Raw genomic sequence first — 20,597 nt, forward strand, 5'->3', positions numbered from 1 at the left:
TGAATGTCTATATGTCTGTATGCACTATATGTTGTGGTATATGGAATTGCCATGTACCTACCTGCACAATAAAAATACAGAATTAAATAAATACAGTATGCATCTTAATAAATCTTGCGCAAATGGGTCCTCACGGAAGATTTAAGCAGTTTTTAGGTGTCCGTTCACTTGAAAAAAATAAACTGTTTGTAATATGGAAAAAAACAAAACATTTCACATACATGCATGGAAAAAACATTAGATTATATAACATTGTTTTTCTTTGTTGGAATATTCAGCAGTCTGACATCTTCTATAGTTTGTTTCTAAAATGTCTAAAGCAGCTGACAAAGAAGCATAGAAGTAGATTGATTTTCAGGAATTAAACATTCTCTCCATCCAACAAGGCTGCCAAAAAGCCTAATATTGGTAAACCAATTAACATGGCCAATATAATCAATCTTTCTAGCTGTCTCTTTCTGTGAAGTTGGCAGGTATTGTATGCAGTACTAGAAATGCCTGCTTGATATTCAACATATATGTGTAAAATATAGATTATATTAACCACTGCCAAATTCTTTTTAAGTCGAAAATATTTATTGAAACATTAACAAATAGCACATGAATAAATTTTTGCCATATACTAGTACAAAAACAGATCAATTGATTTAAAAAGAAAACCCTGCTGATGTGCATGAGTGAGAAACCTGGTGGTGTTACTGGGATGTCAGCTTTTTAAAAAATCTCTTGTGCCCTGTACCACTAAGCATTTGTACTATACAGGGCTATGCAGCTTGTTATTGCAGCCCTGAAAGAATTACATACGCATTTTGCTCAATACACTCCCTTTATTTATTTATTTATTTATACAATATTTTACCAGGATGGATACATTGAGATTTCTCTTGTTTTCATGTATGTCACTTGCTGCTAGAGTGCAGATATGAAGTTTGACCTACAAAGGCTGCAATTGAGTGAAGGAGGAGGGGAAAGCCAACATTTAAAGGAACACTATAGTCACCTAAATTACTTTAGCTAAATAAAGCAGTTTTAGTGCATAGATCATTCCCCTGCAATTTCACTGCTCAATTCACTGTCATTTATTAGTTAAATCACTTTGTTTCTGTTTATGCAGCCCTAGCCACACCTCCCCTGGCTATGATTGACAAAGCCTGCATGCAAAAAACTAGTTTTACTTTCAAACAGATGTTTGACCTTAAATAATTGTATCTCAATCTCTAAATTGAACTTTAATCACATACAGGAGGCTCTTGCAGGGTCTAGCAAGCTATTAACATAGCAGGGGATAAGAAAATCTTAATTAAACAGAACTTGCAATAAAGAAAGCCTAAATAGGGCTCTCTTTACAGGAAGTGTTTATGGAAGGCTTTGCAAGTCACATGCAGGGAGGTGTGACTAGGGTTCATAAACAAAGGGATTTAACTCCTAAATGGCAGAGGATTGAGCAGTGAGGCTGCAGGGGCATGTTCTATACACCAAAACTGCTTCATTCAGCTAAAGTTGTTCAGGTGACTATAGTGTCCCTTTAACCCCTTAAGGACCAAACTTCTGGAATAAAAGGGAATCATGACATGTCACACATGTAATGGGTCCTTAAGGGGTTAAACTCCGTTTGTGACATACATAATGGAGCCCTGACACAATTAGTGCATTTTATTTCTGGAGAAATAAAATATACTAAATGGGTCCATTTGGGTTAAATTCAGTTTTACATTGCCTACACTTATCCAGTTATCTGTTGTATATGCTGCGTTGGGAGGGAAAGGGTTAGATGTACACACTGAATGAAAGGTACATGACAATAAAACATCTATGTGTGCTTTGACCAACATCATATTTTTATTTCACATTGCACAGTATCAAAACATTAAAGGGACAGCATCTTAAAATGCATCTTCAGAAATAACAATGTTTATTTTGTGTCTATGATTTTAGGAAGAAGTACCAGTAAGGCCTGTAGAAAATGCATCTATTTAATTCTAAAGCTTTCATTAAAAATCTTTCTAGGAAAATGCTTGCATGTGTGAAAGTACTGGCATTACGGTTTTCACAATGTCCATTTTTGTCCTCTGATGATAATTATTGGTGGTGAACTGATGATAAGACCTGGCCATGTTATTACCCCTGCAGCCCCCACTGTTAAATCACAAAACACTGGAAACCAAAATCAATGTTACTGCACATGACTTATGTTCTCTGTGACTGAGGACATTCTAATTCAGTCAGTCAGGCCTGTTCACAGAGCACTGTTGCTATCTCTTTTTATGATGTATTTGTGTTTGCCCTTCTGTAGACTTTTCTCTGATGTTGAAACAAGTGTGGAAACAGATTCTTAGATCTGGAACAACCCAGCCCTGTGCATGCTCTAGCATCTATAGGAGTATCCAGTACTCACCCTGCCCTCCTGTCCCATCATCCTCAAAAGTCGTGTTTGCACCGGGCGTGTTTAAACAAGCATAAGGGAGAAATGGTTAGTGACAAGAACATGATCATATAAAAGGAATTGATGATCTTGCTGATATATTGTGGTGGTACATTCGCCGATGCCTGGTGTGCTTGTGTTTTTACACTCCGAATGTGAAAATAAAGATTAAAAAAATAAAATAAATCTGTAACAAGGGGACAAGGCTTACACTTCAGGAATGTTGCACCTTATCTGTCATGGTTTGGAGTATGCACCAGAAATATGGGTTGTTGTTCTTCTTGGATGTTTTTTTTTAGCATACAACAAATGCGGCACACTGGTAAATGAACATCTCATGTAACAAAACATGAGCACTTCACATTAGTAAGGATTCCAGAAAACATGTTGGTCCAATAACCAACTAAAGGAAAAAGAGGGACACTTTATTTTTAGGGTTGTGAGTGCCGGTGTGACCAGTGATGGATGACTTTTCTGGAACTTTTAGATGACTTACTAATAAGAATTTATGAAGCAAATACGTAATTTAAACTAAAACAACTTTACTGTGAGTATTATTGCTGTGGAGCTCTGTTATAAACTAAGACACACCAACAATATGGAGCACCTAAAAAATAGGTACATTAGAATAGAAAAGAGGGACAATGGGCATTTGGGCCCAAAATAGGGACTAACCCTCCTCAACAGTGACACTTGGGAGGTATGCAATAAACAGACAAATGTAAAGAAACATCAGGTAACTACAGTATTTTACATTAAAGATATATTTCAGAAGGAGAGCGGAGAAAGGGAAAAAAACAAGGGATTAAAAAGACTAGGGTCACCTGGACGTACAGGAACAGAGAGGTGAAGGGCCCTGCTGAATGAGCTTACATTCTAGATTCCTCTGTCCATTTTTCTTTTGTAGAAGTGTGACTTTAGCGTTTTCCAGGGGTTGCATAAATCCACAGTAAATAAATTCACAAGAAGACACATAACCCGTTCGTAAATCCACCATTGCAGTAGGTCAACTACCTTAGTGCAGTGAATGATGGATTAAACAATGGATTAAACAAAGTACTGTCACCCCCCCACTCAAGACGCACATACTTACAGTGCAGTGGAGATGAGTGTGTTTATATTTTACTTCGTGAGCAAAAACATAACTGACATTAACAAAAAGGTGACCGTTCTCCATGAACTATATTTCATTTTAGTTGCTTAAATCAAACAAAAAAATGTTCTGGTTATTAGAAAGGAAGGCACATGGTCAATTGTCTGCAAAATGTGCCTTTTGTCCTTCGTCCCAGACCTACAGAATGTGTTTAGTATGCAAGCTGAAATGTTGTTGACAGAGTTTTCTATGCCACTGCTCCGGGTCATTGTGCACATATTTACAGCTATTACATTGAACGTGTTTCAAATTAGATGCCTGAAGCTGGCAAGAAATGCCTTTTTGCTTTTTATTGCCGTCATTAGCATCATGCCAGCACTAGCTTTGATTGTGAATGCACATTAAAAGAATTCTAATTAAAGGGACATATACTCTAAATGCAAAAACAAATTGTTGGACAAGTAATGTAAACAAGTGATGTAAACGTTGCCTTGCGCTGACAGAATTTTACATATTTCATGCTTACTAATCTTTCCCCAGTATTCGCAAGGCGAATATGTCGAAAACGCTGAATATATGCTGCAGTTAAGCTATTCAAGAAACAAATGGAGTTTTCTGAATATTAAATGCTTGGAACATGCTAGGCAGATATGGGGAGGCAGAGACTGTTGGAGCCACTGTGATACTAAATGGAGGGAGAGTGGTGTGTGATGTGTGGGGGAGACCATTAGTGGAAACAGGCTGGGTTCATGGCATATCAGACCAAACGGTGGTACTTATGCTGCAAATAGGCTGGTGTCTGGTATATAGTATGTCAGGCTAGGCCTTCACAACTTAACATCCTAGGGGGATGTTGCCTAGCGAGGAGACAGGATTCTAGGCTACAATAGATCCTAGGAAAATTATAACAAACTTATGCGCTATGGTTTAGCTAATCGGAAGGTGTGTTACCCAGCACTCCAGCCAGAGTTAACTTAAGAGTCTCAGTGCAGCCCTCAGCCCACGCCAGCTGCTGGTATGGTTTTGGCCCCCAGAGTGGCCTTGTCAGAGTTGCCCAGAGGTAATGTCCACAGGTTGGTATTGTTTCTCCCAGTCAGGGTCTGTGTGCAATGGCCACTGGAGACAGGCGGGTATGTTGTGTTTTGGCGGATTCGCCGTTCCGTTCGGGTGTTTCCTCTGCATCCCAGTTTCCTGCCTCTCCGGCTCCGGGCCTTAGTGAGAGCCCTCGCCTTGTGTCCATGGAGCTTCCCAATCTCGGTGGTTGGCTCGGGGGCCCGCGGGTTCTCCCTGTCCCGGGTGTCCCCACGGGTGTATGGACGGTATGGAGTGAACTCCTGGTGGGCTCCCAGCCCAGAAGGGTTTCGGGCAGTCAGGACTGCAGTTTCGAACGCCCTCTTGATGGGTGCTGCTGTCTTAATTTCCGTCTTGGTTTCACAGGCTTCCCTCCGCTCCAGTGTTGATAGGCCCAAGTTGCTCCGCTTCAGTTGCGGTATGGCGGCCATTTTGGTAGCGCTGTGCTGGTTGCTCATGTGTCGCTCGCTTGTCTGTAATGAGGTAAGTGGTTGTAGTCTGGCCTCCAGCTTGCGCCAGAAATTGTCAAAAATTGCATCCAACCTCTGTAGGGTCCCTTGCTGTGGATCTGCAGGCTTGGGGGGACGCGTGGCATCCGCCATGCTGGTTGCCGCGTCGTGTTGCGTGCTTTGCAGTGCAGTCCCCCACTGCACCCTCTCTGGTCTTAGTTTGCCTCCCTGATGTGGACCGCGATCACCCCCGGCGGTCCAGGGGGGGAGTAACGGGGCTCCTGCTTGCTATGCACCGGCATCTTGTGGCGCCGGACCGGGAGATCGGCCACCTCTCCCGCTCTACGAGCGCCAGGCCTCATGTTAGAAGTCAGTCTGCCAGCTGGCCTCAGATTGGTTGCAGACCTCAGTGTCCGTTTAGTGCCCCTTTGTGGGTCAGGTAAGTCTATTTGGGTTGCCAGTTTTGAGTTGTTTAGGGACATAAATGACAGAAATTGCCCTATTGTCTGCAGTAGCACGTCTGTCTTCCATGCTGGTCAGGCCCCGCCCCCCCCCTAATTTTTTTTCTTATAGTAACACAAACTCCACAGCACTAGATACCTTGAGAGAGATTCATAAATGTGTCACGAGTAGAAAAATGGTGCAGATTATAACATTGAGGAAATTGCTAGTAGAATGTTCCTGATGGTTAAATTATTGACCATTATAACTCACTTCTGGTGACATCAGATAAAATCCCCTGCTAAGCACAGCATGAGAGCATCATTAAAAGGTACAATCCTAGCATCATAATGAGTAGAGCTCTCTGTACTGGTTACAGTTCTATATCTATAGCCACTATCTGTGGAGCGATTTGGCTGTAAACCAGAAGCTCCCCTTGTCACCCGTAGCCAACCCCCTCTGCAACCACACTGATTCTACAGTCCTTGAACTCCAGGGGACAAAGGCCTGCAAAGCCCTCTATGTCAGTGTTAATGTAAATGTAAAAGTATGAGTATATAAGTGCACTGGGAGGTGTGATGCCTGAAACCTTTTTTCAGTTTGACAAATTAGACAAACATAAGGGTTTCCAGGACAGCACTGCGCCACCGAAACCACTGCTAAGGTGTAGTATTTATGTCTACGCTGTCCCTTTAAAACAGTTTTTCAGTACAAGAAGATGCATATGACAAACACAACTAATGTGTTTGGTAACAAAGAGGAAGTATCTTCAACAGTAAACTCATATAAATAGATCAGTGGATTCAAAAAATATTTTTCAAACTAAACCCACTCAGGGAAATGCTCCACGTGTTTCTGGAATAGTATGGTTTCATTGTCTGTTGAGTAGTATGGTTTTATTGTCTGTTGAAGCTCTGTACTTTTCTAACATTTGTATATGAGCAGGGTAGGGGATTATTCAGCTACTGGTACAATTTTGTAAGAGGAGGGGAACTGGTTACTGGTACTTGGCATTACGGGGGGAGAGGGCTGCTGGTACAGGGGATGGGGAGATGGACTACTGGTATAGGGAGGGCACAAATGGGCTACTGGTACAGTGGAGGGGGATGGGCTTCTGGTACAAATAGGAATGTCATAGGTTACTGGTATTGAACAACGGAACGGGGATGAGCTATTGTTAAAGCTGAGGATAGGAGATAATTTGATATTGGTACTTGGCAGGGAGAGGAGAGAATGGAGTACTAGTCCAGAGCAGTGGGAGTGGGCTACTAATACTTGGCAAGAAAGAGTTGATTGGGCTCCTGGAACAGGTCAAGGGGGCTACAGGTACTAGGCAAGTGATGGGGAAATAGAGTACTGGTACTGGGCTGGTGAAGAGGAAATTGAGCACTGGGCTGGGGAGGAGAGACTGGGTTTCTGCTAGTGGACTGGGGTTGACGGAACAAGGTGTTACTACTGGGCAGTGGAGGGGGAGCATTAGATAGTACTTTTTGGAATTGCTACTGGTGGGGTTGTTCTGTCTTGTGGGATGCAAATACACAAAATGCCATGTACACGCACAAGTTCAGATTAGTATATTTAAATTCTTCCTCCGCATGCTAACATGTAAGCGGATATATCCTCTTATGAAGTCTTTGCAAAATATTTTTTTATATGATGCCCCAAGCTGGGTGGGCGGGTTTTGGATTCCAGGGAATGTTTATTGTTTTTGTTTAACAACTTGAAAATGGTTACTCATAGAGTAAAAACACTTCAATAAGTTCTAAAGGTTATGGTGCTTGGAATGTGCCTTTAGAAAGCCACATTAATCACTATAATCACTGCTAATATAACTAAATATAGTGGTGATGGTGCCACATTCCCATTGTCCTGTTCAATCTGTTTTCAAGCAATTTGACACAAACCATGTCCCTGGTACATGGCTATTACAGGAGTCACACTGACATTTAGCTGACACAGTCAGTAAATGCTATCCAAATATGGATGGTTTTGTAATAGTTATGGTGCTTGCAGTGTTTCTATAATGTCAACAACAGACAGTAATTCTCTGTCACTAATGTTGAGACTTAGCAGTTTAGTGACAGCGAAATCTTGCTAACGTTAGTGGCAGCCACTTTAGCAAATAATGGCTGGTTGATAAAACTTACCAACTACTTTTTTTTATTTATTTTTTTAACGCTTTACTTTTGCAGTGCATTGCATAAGCCATAATTTGAGAAATAATGTTTAGGTAGAGAGATGACGATGCATAACATGGTATGGGTGGAAAACATTGGAAAACTGCACCATTTTTATAATTGTCTATATCAAGCTGACACAGGCCTAGGTATTTCTATAGGAGACATAACATGTTGTGGGTGTTCAGGTGTGTAGTACGCCAACTTGGTCCTAAGGACCGATGTCACGTTATGCCAAAGGGATAGTGAGGAGGTTGCGCAGCTAAAGTTTCAGCATACGTGCGTGTAGGGGAGTTTGAAGTGAGGATGCAGTGGGTGCATAGAGGCGTTAAATCCCATTTGTGTGATGTCAGATGTGCTTAGGATCCTGACAATGTATTTCCAATACAATATGACCAACATATGTATGTAATGTTTGGTAATTTGAGTATGCAGATATGTATATGGCTAATAAATTATGTGAGCATGGCTTGTTAGGTGTGTGCATGTAAGTGGATGATCTTGTGTATGTGAGCATAGATAACTGGAGGGTGGAGTATGCAGCCTTGCACATAAATACTTAATTGTGTGCATGCTTTTGTCTCTCTGTATATGTGTATTTGTGTGTGCTTGTATCTGTGTGTGTATTTATATATATATATATATATATGTGTGTGTATGTCTGCGTTTGAGTGTTTGTCTCATTTGTGTATGAGTGGGAACGTAAGTGGAAGTGTGAAAATATGATACTAGTTTTATGTTTTTGATTGTCAGAGTATAGGTAAGAGCATAGGAGACAGAGACATAGTACCTGCTCTCTATCGTCATCATTTAGCTGTGCATGTTGATGTCACTACTACACCCATATTAATGCAGCACATCATTTTTCAACTCCAAAAACCACTGCATCAATCTGCCATCATAGACCACTCATATTGTGATGCTGCCTAATAGCGATTCACTATAGGGTATATAGCTTATGGGTTAACACTGGTTCCTGTATACCCGAGAATGCGTTCCTTGAAAGACTAGTATATTTGGCTTCTGACTCCGGATTGTTTGACTATTCTTGATGTCTGTAATCCTGACTTTGTCCCTCATACGTATGTCTTTCTGTACCTTTTTGACCTCGGGCAGTCTTAAGGTTACTCTCTATCTGCTTGGAGACATTCTGCTTATCTGTACTCTGCACCATCCAGATGACTCTAAGGACTGGTATATTCATCCCTCCTGTCTTTACCTAGGTTTGCATGTTAGATTTAGGGACAAAACGCAGGTGTTTACATTACTCAAGGAATTGAGTTTCGATGTTTCTAGGAGCAGGGGCTTGGTCATGGGCCTGGGTTTGCTTTGGGTTCCAGCTCAAGGTACCCTGCTCAATTGCCTGTCCGTTCACATGTGGCCAACATTTGCAATTAAGGGTTTAAACCAACCTGGTCCCTAGCGCCCACTAGTGGGCGGTCTAGGATTTCAGGTGGGCGGTGGTGGGTTCTGATGAAAACACCCCATGGGCCTTGATGACCGTGGACCAAGGCCGGCATGGGAGGTCCTTTCATCTCCCCTGGTGGCCCATGCGCAGCCAGCCTTGCAGTAAGCCCTCCCAGGCTGGTGAGGAGATCAAATATCTCCTTCACCAGCCCGATGGCACTTAGTTCGGAGGGAAGGGCCTGGGAGGCTCTTTGATTCCTGCCGCAAGCAGGCTGGTCGGAGCTTTGACGCATGTTACCATGGCAACGCTCCAATACAGGCAGGAGGACAGGAGAATCAGCTTACAGCCAGAGGAGCTGCAGACTAAAATAAACATGCCACTACTGGACCACTGGGGCTTTCAGCATTATGTCCCCCTCCCTGGTAAAAGGTAAGAAGAAGGGAGGGGGAGACATTGAGATAGATTTTCACATCTCACCCACCTACACACAGCATAGACCCTATGCACCCTTCACACAGAAATGTGAACTGCCCCCCTCACATATGCACAGCACGCTTCACACATGCACAGCACCCTTCACACACACTGCACCACTCACCCACATACAGCACCCATCACACACATCACCTCTCTCTCACACACACACACTGCACGTGTCACAGACATACCGCACCCCTCACACACTGCACCATTTACAGACATACAGCACCCTCACACACTGCACCCTTCACACACACACTGCACCCTTTACCCACACACTGCACCCTTCACACACTGCCCCCTCACATACACTGCACCTCTCTCACACCCACTACACACACACACACACACACACACAGTACCTCACAGACACACATAGAAAAAACAGATAAATTTGAGTACATAGTTAAAAAACAAAAAGCAAGAAAAAAACTTGCACTTACGCTGTAAAATTAGTTACTGCGGCACTGGTGGGCGGTTAGGAAATGTTACCATCAACAAAGATACAAAAGTGGGCGGTAGGTATTGAAAGGTTGACTACCCCTGGTTTTGAATAGTGGTGAATTGAAAACTGAATTGCAAGATTCAGAGTTACATAGAGAAGCTATGATAATAGCTGGACATACCAAATTCAAACAGAAACATTCTATATCTTGTGAAACTGAAGCATAATTTTCTACTATAACCACAAACCTTTGCTGTGGTCACTTTGGCTGCCAATGGAAAAAAAAAACACTCTATAAGAATCACTGTTCTAGATTTTTTGATAGTTAGTATAGTTTCAATACTGTTTATTTTGGTTTAATGAGGGAGAAGTTTCTTTCAGAGGCTGCAGTCCATATAATGTCATATTTTTGCTGAATAATAAACGAAACTGTGGCTGTTTATTTCAATTTCAAATATTGCAACATCTGTACTAGTAACAAATTACCAATGTGTATGTTGTATTAATCAGTTCTCCATTTGATTTGCCTTTCAGTTTTCTAAAAGTGGAATGGAATAACCATGAATGGTGATGCTCCAAATCAAGATTCCTCCTCTCAGCTCCCTGACTGGAAGGAGTTTTGTGAGCTTCACGCACAAGCTGCCGCTGTTGACTTTGCACAGAAATTCTGCCAGTTTTTAAGGGAGAATCCTCATTATAATACCCCTGGGGCAGAAACCTCATTTTCTCACCATTTTGCTGCCAATTTTTTAGACTTTTTCAGTTTTGAGGTCAGCAGGGTATATGTGTCTGACTCACCAACAAAGTATAACATTGTGCCCTTTGTAGGTCTTCAGAATTGTCAGGTGCCTTTAGCCAGAGATTTTGTGCCCAGGAAAGAAGAAACATCATCAGAATCTTTGGACAGCATGGATAATCCACTCACAAGCAGATATTTAAACCGGACACAGGGCCGTGTCCTCAAGGTCTCTTCTTATGGCCAATCACGCAGTTCTGAAGATGTTTCAGTCCATGGGAACTCCAAGCCAAAATTCAAGAAAGGGTTCTCTTTGAGAAATATGAGCTTGTGTGTAGTAGATGGGATGAAAGAAATGTGGCACAGAAAGTCTTCTCCGGAACCAAGTTTGGATAATGGACAGATAAGAAAGTCAGAGCGTGAACATTGCACTGTAGGGAACAAAGAACATGCTGAGCCACGTGAAAAATGGACTCACAAATTGCGACTGTCAAAAATGCAGGCATCCAAAATAGATGTTGTTGACATTCAGAGAGAGGGAACTCTCAGGTATATGGTAGCAGATGATACAAACTGTGTTGGAAGCACTCAGTGGCAAAAATGTCGTTTACTTTTACGGAAAGCAGTAAAAATGGAGGGAGAACGATTTCTGCTTGAATTTTTTGTGCCTCCAAAGGTAATATCACTTTTTCTTTTCTACTTTTAAATTATATACCTATAGTTGTATCATCATTTGGATTACGCAGAATGTTAAACTCCTTCAAATATGTTATATCTCATCCTGGAATGCATTTAAAGAACTAGTAAGTTTTAGGCCAAGTTCTGCATACAGAACGATCCGCCTTCAGTGACGTCAAGCACTATCGTTGCAGAGGTGTGACTGATGTGCTGCACATACAGATTCAAAACACCTTGACCACTTAAAACTACTGACGTGGCCATAGTGCTTGGGGTAACCCTTTAACGTAAACATAAATAAATGTAAAAGCACAAATATATTGGTGATAGAATCAGTTAAAATAGCACTGTCACCGTATCTGGACACAGCCGCTAAAGGGGGGCAACTAAAGGTAAAATTTACTTACCAGATCCTGTCCCTTGTAGGCCTGGCCATCTTCCTCCAGTGGGTCCCCTTTTGCTTTTCAGGAGCTGACATCACGCTGGACTCTCACACATGAAGTCTATGGAGGATCCGACAAGACCGTGGGTTCCTCCATAGAGAAAGCCATTTCCCTGCTGGTGACGGCTAGGGGGGATTGACAATACCAGACGGCGATAGATTTGCCCATTGTCTAGAAATGTCTGGAGTGAGAAATATACTGAGACAGAGTAGTAGTATATAGTAGTATATCTTTTGACTGAGTTGGATTTTCAGTGAAATCTCAACACCGTCAAAATGAGTACTTTCGTAAAGATTCTATCTTTCTGAAATACACATTTTTCAAGGTGGGGTGACCGTGCCGCTTTAAGATAAAGATTTAGAGAATTAGTGATGGTAATTAGACTGACATTTTAAAAGGTATGCACTGTATTTCTCAGCTTAATAAAGTGGTGTTGGTGCATAGATTATAATGTCCTTGCAATGTAACTGCTCAATTCTCTGCTGTCAATCACACACTCTTCCTACACATTTCCTGAAAATATATGTTGTTTTCTCCTATCTTATGTTCAGTATCAGTACACAGAATGTTTACTTTAAAAGTTGTAGGGAAGGTTGGTGCACTCTGTGTTCACAGCTCTGTTAATTTCAACTAATGGGTAGTAAGCATTGCCCTTGCCAGCAGACTCCTGAGTGAGATAAGATAAGAAAGAAGAGAGCATGAGGATTTAAAGTGTTGTTGTGAGTATTTTATAATGCTCCCTGCTTCCACAGTGCTTCTATGTAAGAAGCATTTCATTAGGCACTGCCCAGCACAAATAAAGACGTTTATGCTGGGTAAACACAGATGAATCAGCAAGGTTGCAGATGCAGATTTTGCAAGTAAGAAAGTGTAGGATTTTAGCTAGGAAGACAATTTTTGAAAACTAAAAAACGTGTATTATTTTAACTGTGCAGTCCAAATGCATTAAAAAATACGCATTTTGTAAATTAGATATTTTCTAGTCTTTATAGAAGGTTTACAAGTCAGAGAGGGATATAATTGCCATCTTGGAAACACAATTTGTTTCTTACTTTCGAACAAAACTAGTCACTGATTCTTTTTGAAGGTTTTGTCTTTTTTTTTTTAATTTTTCAACTGCTGTTGATTGCTGAAAGGTTCTCACGTATCATTATTAGGGGGAAAAATAGGGAAATTGAATGTGCTGACTTTTTATTGCATTACTGTTTGCGTATGCATATTCATAATATTTCCATGGATAATTTCGTAATGTTGTTTGATCTGTCAATGCCCTAAGAGAATGTACCAAATATCATCTGTTAAACCATCACACGTCATCTTCCTTTTGGTGTTTTATATAAATTTGCTCTTTGAGTTTTACCAAAGATTAGGGGATATATCTGAAAACTCTATAGAGAGTTAATAACAAATAAACAAACAAACAAACATACAACAAAAATATATTCTACTCTGGATAGAATATGAAATTTAACTTTTACATTCTCACTACTCATTATTTAAAATCAATCTAAACAATAAAATAACAACCTGTATTGAAACCAGTAAATTGTGGTGAATTGAAATGTTTTTTTTTTTTTACAGCTTCATAATTTTAGATCAACTTATAAACATGGCTATCAACATTTTTTTGTGTATAACTTAACACAATGAATTACACAATGATCTAGCCCTCGATCATTTAAATGAACTATATTACACTAAAGATTCTAAAAGTTGAATCTGCTCCATTACACCCCCTTCTTCTCACCTTTCCAGCCATTGGTTGTCCTTTGTGGAGTAGCACATTAATGGAAGCTGCAAATCAAAGGTGTCCATTGTAATCAAATACCGTTGGAAGGGTATGTTTCTCAGTGAAAAGGTTATATTTAGGTTACTGGGCATGAATGATCTGCTTGCTTCCTTACAATTGTGATGGGTAAATGTATTCAAGACTCCTGGGATCAGTGGTCATTTCTCATTTATGTCCTGCTTTTATTTAACTAATTTACCATCTGTTAGCTCCGTACATACCACCTGAACCCCGCACTCTAATAAATGGCTAATTCATCACCAGACCCCTACTCCCAATCATGTACAGTACTAGCATTTCCTCTAGAGTCTAGAGCAGGAATCCTTGTATGTTGCTATTATAAATGACTTGTACTCGTCGCAGTATTGCTTTTTTGTTGTTACGCAACACTGTAGTTAAAATAAGTATTTTGAGTTAATGCTTCTAATACAGAAAACACATATGGGGGTTTAAATGGATTTATTAATGCAAATATTTGAAATATTGTTATTACTCTCTTTATAAATTAATTGGAAGGCCTAAGATTTTAACTCTAGTCCTTAAGGGTAATCCAAATGTGGGCCTCATGCTCATTGTACCCAAAGGGGGGTTAGCTGTATCTCACAGACGTGGCCCAAAGTCTACATTTTTTTCATACCTACCAGCATTTCAGCTTGACAAGGAGGGACACTTTAATTTTAGGGTGTGAGTGGGGATGTGACCAGGGGTGGGGATGTTCTAAGACTACTAAAATGCAATTTAGAACAAGAACAATGCATCTCATTTACACAGACTGGTTTATTGTAGTTTAAATACACATTACTGTGAGTAGTATTGCTGTGGAGCTTTGTTATGCACGCAGATACACCAATAATATTTAGCTCTTATAAAATAGGGAAATTAGGGTAGAAGAGAGGGACAGAGAGCTTTGGGCCCAAAATATGGACACATGGGAGGTATGCAAATACTGGTCCCTCCATTGTTGAACCAAGATGGTTGTCCATTGGGAGAGATCACTGCGCTAAGAAATTGGAGGTGGCACTGGTCAGGCCTCACGAGAGCAAAGCTTATTCACTAATGCATTGATTTTACAGGCAATTGGTCACTCTGCAGAGCAGGCTTACCCAGAGACCTCAGTAGCCGCATCCCTTCTTTTGGGGATAGGGTGTGCGTTTTCTGTCTTTAAGACAACTGGAATATTATTTCGATTTCAGATGTATGCAATTCAGACTTTTTTTGTGCTTGCAGTTTTATTTATTATTATTTTTGTATTTGCTTAAAGGGACACTATAGTCACCTGAACAACTTTAGCTTAATGAAGCAGTTTTGGTGTATAGAACATGCCCCTGCAGCCGCACTGCTCAATCCTCTGCCATTTAGGAGTTAAATCCCTTTGTTTATGAACCCTAGTCACACCTCCCTGCATGTGACTTGCACAGCCTTCCATAAACACTTCCTGTAAAGAGAGCCCTATTTAGGCTTTCTTTAGTGCAAGTTCTGTTGTATTAAGATTTTCTTATCCCCAGCTATGTTAATAGCTTGCTAGACCCTGCAAGAGCCTCCTGTATGTGATTAAAGTTCAATTTAGAGATTGAGATACAATTATTTAAGGTAAATTACATCTGTTTGAAAGTGAAACCAATTTTTTTTTTCATGCAGGCTCTGTCAATCATAGCCAGGGGAGGTGTGGCTAGGGCTGCATAAACAGAATCAAAGTGATTTAACTCCTAAATGGCAGTGAATTGAGCAGTGAAATTGCAGGGGAATGATCTATACACTAAAACTGCTTTATTTAGCTAAAGTAATTTAGGTGACTATAGTGTTCCTTTAAGTTTTAAAGATAATTTTAAAAAAATCATTATATGGACCATAGGCCCATATAATCATATAGTAAAAGGGACCAGGAGTGTTTGTTTTGACTTTGAGAAAGGCTATGACTGCAAAGAAAGCAATTTCAAGGGGGAACTACCGTATATACTCGAGTATAAGCCGAGTTTTTCAGCACATTTTTTGTGCTGAAAAACCCCAACTCGGCTTATACTCGAGTCAATAGTCTGTATTATGGCAATTTGCATTGCCATAATACAGACTAGGGGCTGGCAGAGAGTTTACTTACCTGTCCTGCAGCTCCTGTCAGCTCCCTCCTCCTCCGCGCCGTCCGTTCAGCACCTCTGTCAGCTCCCAGTGTAAATCTCGTGAGAGCCGCGGCTCTCGCGAGACTTACAGTGTGAGCTGACAGAAGAGCTGAACGGACGGCGCGGAGGAGGAGGGAGCTGACAGGAGCTGCAGGACAGGTAAGTTACAGCTCTGCCAGCCCCCCTCTCCCCCCCACTGAACTACCAATGCTGGACCACCAGGGAAGGAGAGCCCCCCTCCCTGCCATATATCAAGCAGGGAGGGGGGACGAAAAAAATATATAGTAATAATAAAAAAATATATATAATTAAATTAAATAATAATAATTAAACTAAATAAAAAATAATAATAATAAATAATAATAATTAAACTAAATAAAAATAATAATAAATAATAATAAATAATAAAATAAAAATAATAAAATAAAAATTAAAAAAAATTGCCCACCCCCCCCACCAAGGCTCTGCAACACACACACACACACTGCACTCATACACACACACACTGCACTCATACACACACACACTGCACTCATACACACACACACTGCACTCATACACACACACACTGCACTCATACACACACTGAACTCATACACGCACTGAACTCATACACGCACTGAACTCATACACACACTGCACTCATACACACACACTGCACTCATACACACACACTGCACTCATACACACACTGCATTCATACACACACACTGCATTCATGTACACACACTGCATTCATGTACACACACTGCACTCGTACACACACACTGCACTCGTACACACACACTGCATTCGTACACACACTGCATTCATACACACACGCTGCACTCATACACACACGCTGCATTCATATACACACGCTGCATTCATTATACACACACTGCATTCATTATACACACACTGTAAATAAATATTAAATTAATATATTTTTTTTAGGATCTAAATTCAGGATCTAATTCAGTTCAGACAATGTAAAGCCAGGGCAAACATTGCAAATGAAAAGGAAAAATAAAAATGTTGTTCAATTTCTCCCTTTTCTCTGTATGCTCCCTCTGCGCTGTCTGCCAGGTTTGAAGGACATAACTTGTAACAATATACAAATTAAGGAACAGCGCACACATTAAAATACGTTTTTACATTTTATAAAGCTATTTAATATCACCTATCACAGCAAACAAATGTTGGGATTCAAAAATAGGCTTTTGCTTATTTAGCACTAGCACTATTTAATTTGTCTACCACGTTGTAATTAGTGTAGGAGCCATCGATATTGGGGTACTGTGAAGCAGTGGTGGGCTTATCCCAATATGGCCATAGGGTGGAACTGAATCCCTATGTTTGTTTGCTAAAATAAGTAGATCCATACATAGATTTTGGCAGCACCATTCCTGCAAAATGCATGTCCTGGGTGTGCCCCCAATTCCCTTTTCTCAGAACTTGTAATAATGGCTGACAATTCAACAAGGAGGAAAAGTGTAGGGTAAAGTTGTGGATATTTACGTTTAATTTTATTTTTCACACCTTGCAAATACACATTTATTAAATATAAGGATGAGTATAGTATTGAAAAACCTGCAAGGTGACAGTTCCGCTTTCATTCAGTGTGGCCTTAATAGGTTTCCTGCTGTGTGTTTCTCTGTCGTGTTAGGGAAACGTACAACATTAACCGTGAATCAAACTTACAATCAGCAGGTTCTGGCTGAGAGTAAATGGTATCTGCAGTGTAAACACTGTTTTTAGGGGTACACTGGCCCATACCTCCCAACATTGTAAGGTATGAATATGTGACAGGGGTTGGGGCGCTCCAAATAGGGGCATGGTAATTATTTGATGAGGATGAGACCACCCACTAAAGGACAAATGCACACCTAGCCGACAGGCAGCTGCACCGACAGGGCACCGTCCTCACATGTACATTGGTTTGGAAACTCTATCATATGAGCTGTGCCTGGGTACACTTTACACACTTACACACTGCATGTGTATCTAACAATGTGCTGCATTTATTCTGGACGCTTGTCTAGTGTTCTCTGAAGCAGGACACCAGACAACAAACTAAGCAGTCTCGAATTTTGCGAAGTACAAACAATTGTTATCCCCCAAAACTGAAGGACATGGGATGTAAAATGGATAAATGCTTTTGCAGAATCAATCAGTCTAGAAACCTCTTTACTTTCTGACATATACTCACACTGTATTTATTTGGGTACTCTCATGTTTTACTAATGTCTAGCACTTATCCTTCAAGTCATACATGTCTGCTGTTCATCCATCAGTCATCTTTACAACCCTGTCAAGACTGAGTCCATTTGTGAATATTTCGTATCTTTGACTATATTCAGGCTCTGAATGATGTTTTAATAGTGGGCTGATAAGGTTTGAATGATTGGAAATATTGTTCAAGAGCACTTTATCTGGTTCATCTTAGTTTTCTAGGCCTGTGGTTCCCAACTAGACTTGTGCATGGCAAAAAAACATTTGGGTCATCTGAACCGATTTATCTGAATAAAAAAATAAAAACATTTTGTTTAAGGTGAACTGAATTTCATCCATGTGGCGTTTTATTTAGACGATTTCTGCCATGCAAAGTGATTGTCGAACTTCTAAATATCTAAAAAAAAAAGCCTTTAGTGGTCAATATTACCCCCAAATTTGTTTGTGGGAGGTATAATAGCATGGCACGTTGTGTGGGAGTATGTCTACTAAACAGTGAGCAGCCAGCGGCTTCTCACAGGTATTAAAAACTAGCAACGTGGCATCTATTGCTGCCTATAGTCACTGAGAAAGGCATCCCAAGTGGGGGCAATTATGTAATAAGCATCAGGAAAGTCAGCCTAATGGCTCCCACAACCTACACCTATTTGTAGAGAGTGGGGGCTATTTAAAAATTAAAGAAGGGGAAGATCTGCTTACTTCTAGGTAAACTGACTTATTGGTTTTAATTAATTAATTACTGAATGGGAATCTAACTTTTAATTCTGATATGTATCAAAAACTAATTCAAGGACTGCATTACAGCCCTAAATTCAAGGTATTTGTAGCACATCGATTATGGAAACAAACCAGACTAGATAGATATATATATAAACTGTGGGAGGGTAATTTTGTCTGGGGGAGATTATGGATATCAATTAGGGAGCACAAGGGGATGGGGAAGGGGGATATCCATTATGGGAGATCATAGGAGAATTTTGAGAATGTAGATTCTGGGGGCACGCTTTTAGTGGACTGGATAGCGGCAGCATTGTGTCGTAGTACTCCGGTAGCAAAATGTCATGGGCCAGATCAAGGCTATTGTAAACATTAGAATACCAGCAACATATATTAAATGATACTGTGTTTTAAGAATGTAGGCAACCCTACATATAACATATCCGTATAAAGTAATATTAACAAGGATGTATACTAATAATAAAAACGTTATTTCATATGGGATGTAAATACAGATTTTTACAAGAAACCTATTTTTCTAGAAGCAATACAAATTGGTATTTTTACAATAAATCCATCTATCTATCTTTTACAGTCCTCAAAACCTAAAGTAAGCATTCCTCTTTCTGCAATTATCGAGGTTCGGACTACTATGCCACTGGAGATGCCAGACAAAGACAACACATTTGTTCTAAAGGTATTGCATCATATTACTTACTGCTTGTTTGATTGAGATTATTCCATTTTTATGCTTGTGATGGGAGAACGTTCTTTATGCAATTGAAAAAGCATACAATTGTTAGCATCTTTTGTTCAAACAAATTGTCTGACAACATTCCTTAGAACATTTCTTTGAACATTTGTCCATTCTTATTTACGGTCCTACGTTGAGTATGGCTGTTGGCTAACCTTTGACTCTGCAGCACATGTGGTGTGCAGGTCTCCATGATGCTCTGTCTTCCAGAACCATAAAAAAATAAATAAAAAATAGGCATAACCCACAACAGCTGGAATGACAAATGGTAGATATGACTGCTGCACAGGTTGTGTGTTTAAAGGACTGCTGGTTGTGTGGTCTATGCGTGTCCCTTATGATCTCACTTAATGTGTTATGTCCCTTAACCTGTTTGGTTGCACATGAATGAAATACAGTGTAACTATGAGATGCAAAAAAAATCTGGACAAAATCTTTTGTAGCAAATCCAGCTCCCTTAAAGGAACACTATAGCATTAAGAATACCAGCGTGTATTCCTAATGCTGTAGTGCCATGTTTTGCCGTTTAGGTAACTGGCCCCTGCCTGCAAGGAGAAAAAAAGTATTTTACTCACCTTTTCTCCCTCCCAGCACCAGTCTCTATAGTTGGCCCATCTCCTTGGCTGATTATCTCAGCCAATCTAATGCCGGGCGGAGGGGGGGGGGGGGAGGGGCAGGGGGGGGGGGGGCGGGGGGGGGGGGCAGGGGCAAGTGTGCTTGTGTAGCAAAACACTGTGCTGTGCCCATCATATTTACTCTGCTCTCTAGCTGGGAGCATCTCTTGCAACTAGAGGGATGTAAACCCTGCAATAAGGTATTGCTGTTCAGCAGAGTAGAACTGTTTTCAGTTGCAGGGTCAAACCTGAGGGGGATTCATGGCACCCAGACCACTTAATTGAGATGAAGTGGTCTGGATGCCTACAGTGTCCTTTAAGGGAGCATACGTTAAAACATTCAGTATTCTGTGGGAAAATGATACACCATTACTGGAGATTGTATCAGTGGAAGGGGATATAGATCTATTTAAGCTATCTGACTTCAGCTTTTAATATGTATAAATATGCAAAACCCCCAAAAATGTATGTTGTTCAAATCCGGGAATAATTGCATAGGATGTAAAGTTAAACTGCTCTTTAGATCAGCAGTTGACATACATCATACAATAT

At 40.5% G+C, this 20,597-nt stretch overlaps 1 protein-coding gene across 2 annotated transcripts in view; it reads left to right on the forward strand.

The window, feature by feature from the left end:
* The window catches only part of SH2B2 (SH2B adaptor protein 2), an 81,136-nt gene that overhangs the window by 35,018 nt on the left and 25,521 nt on the right, over positions 1-20,597 (forward strand). For both annotated transcript variants that reach the window (XM_063449908.1, XM_063449909.1), the window contains exons 2-3: positions 10,521-11,398; positions 19,273-19,374. In XM_063449908.1, the coding sequence (XP_063305978.1) occupies positions 10,547-11,398; positions 19,273-19,374 (954 nt within the window). In that variant the 5' untranslated portion in view covers positions 10,521-10,546. The remainder of the gene's footprint in view (positions 1-10,520; positions 11,399-19,272; positions 19,375-20,597) is intronic.

This window comes from Pelobates fuscus, chromosome 1 (genome assembly GCF_036172605.1).
Source record: "Pelobates fuscus isolate aPelFus1 chromosome 1, aPelFus1.pri, whole genome shotgun sequence".
NCBI lineage: Eukaryota > Metazoa > Chordata > Amphibia > Anura > Pelobatidae > Pelobates > Pelobates fuscus.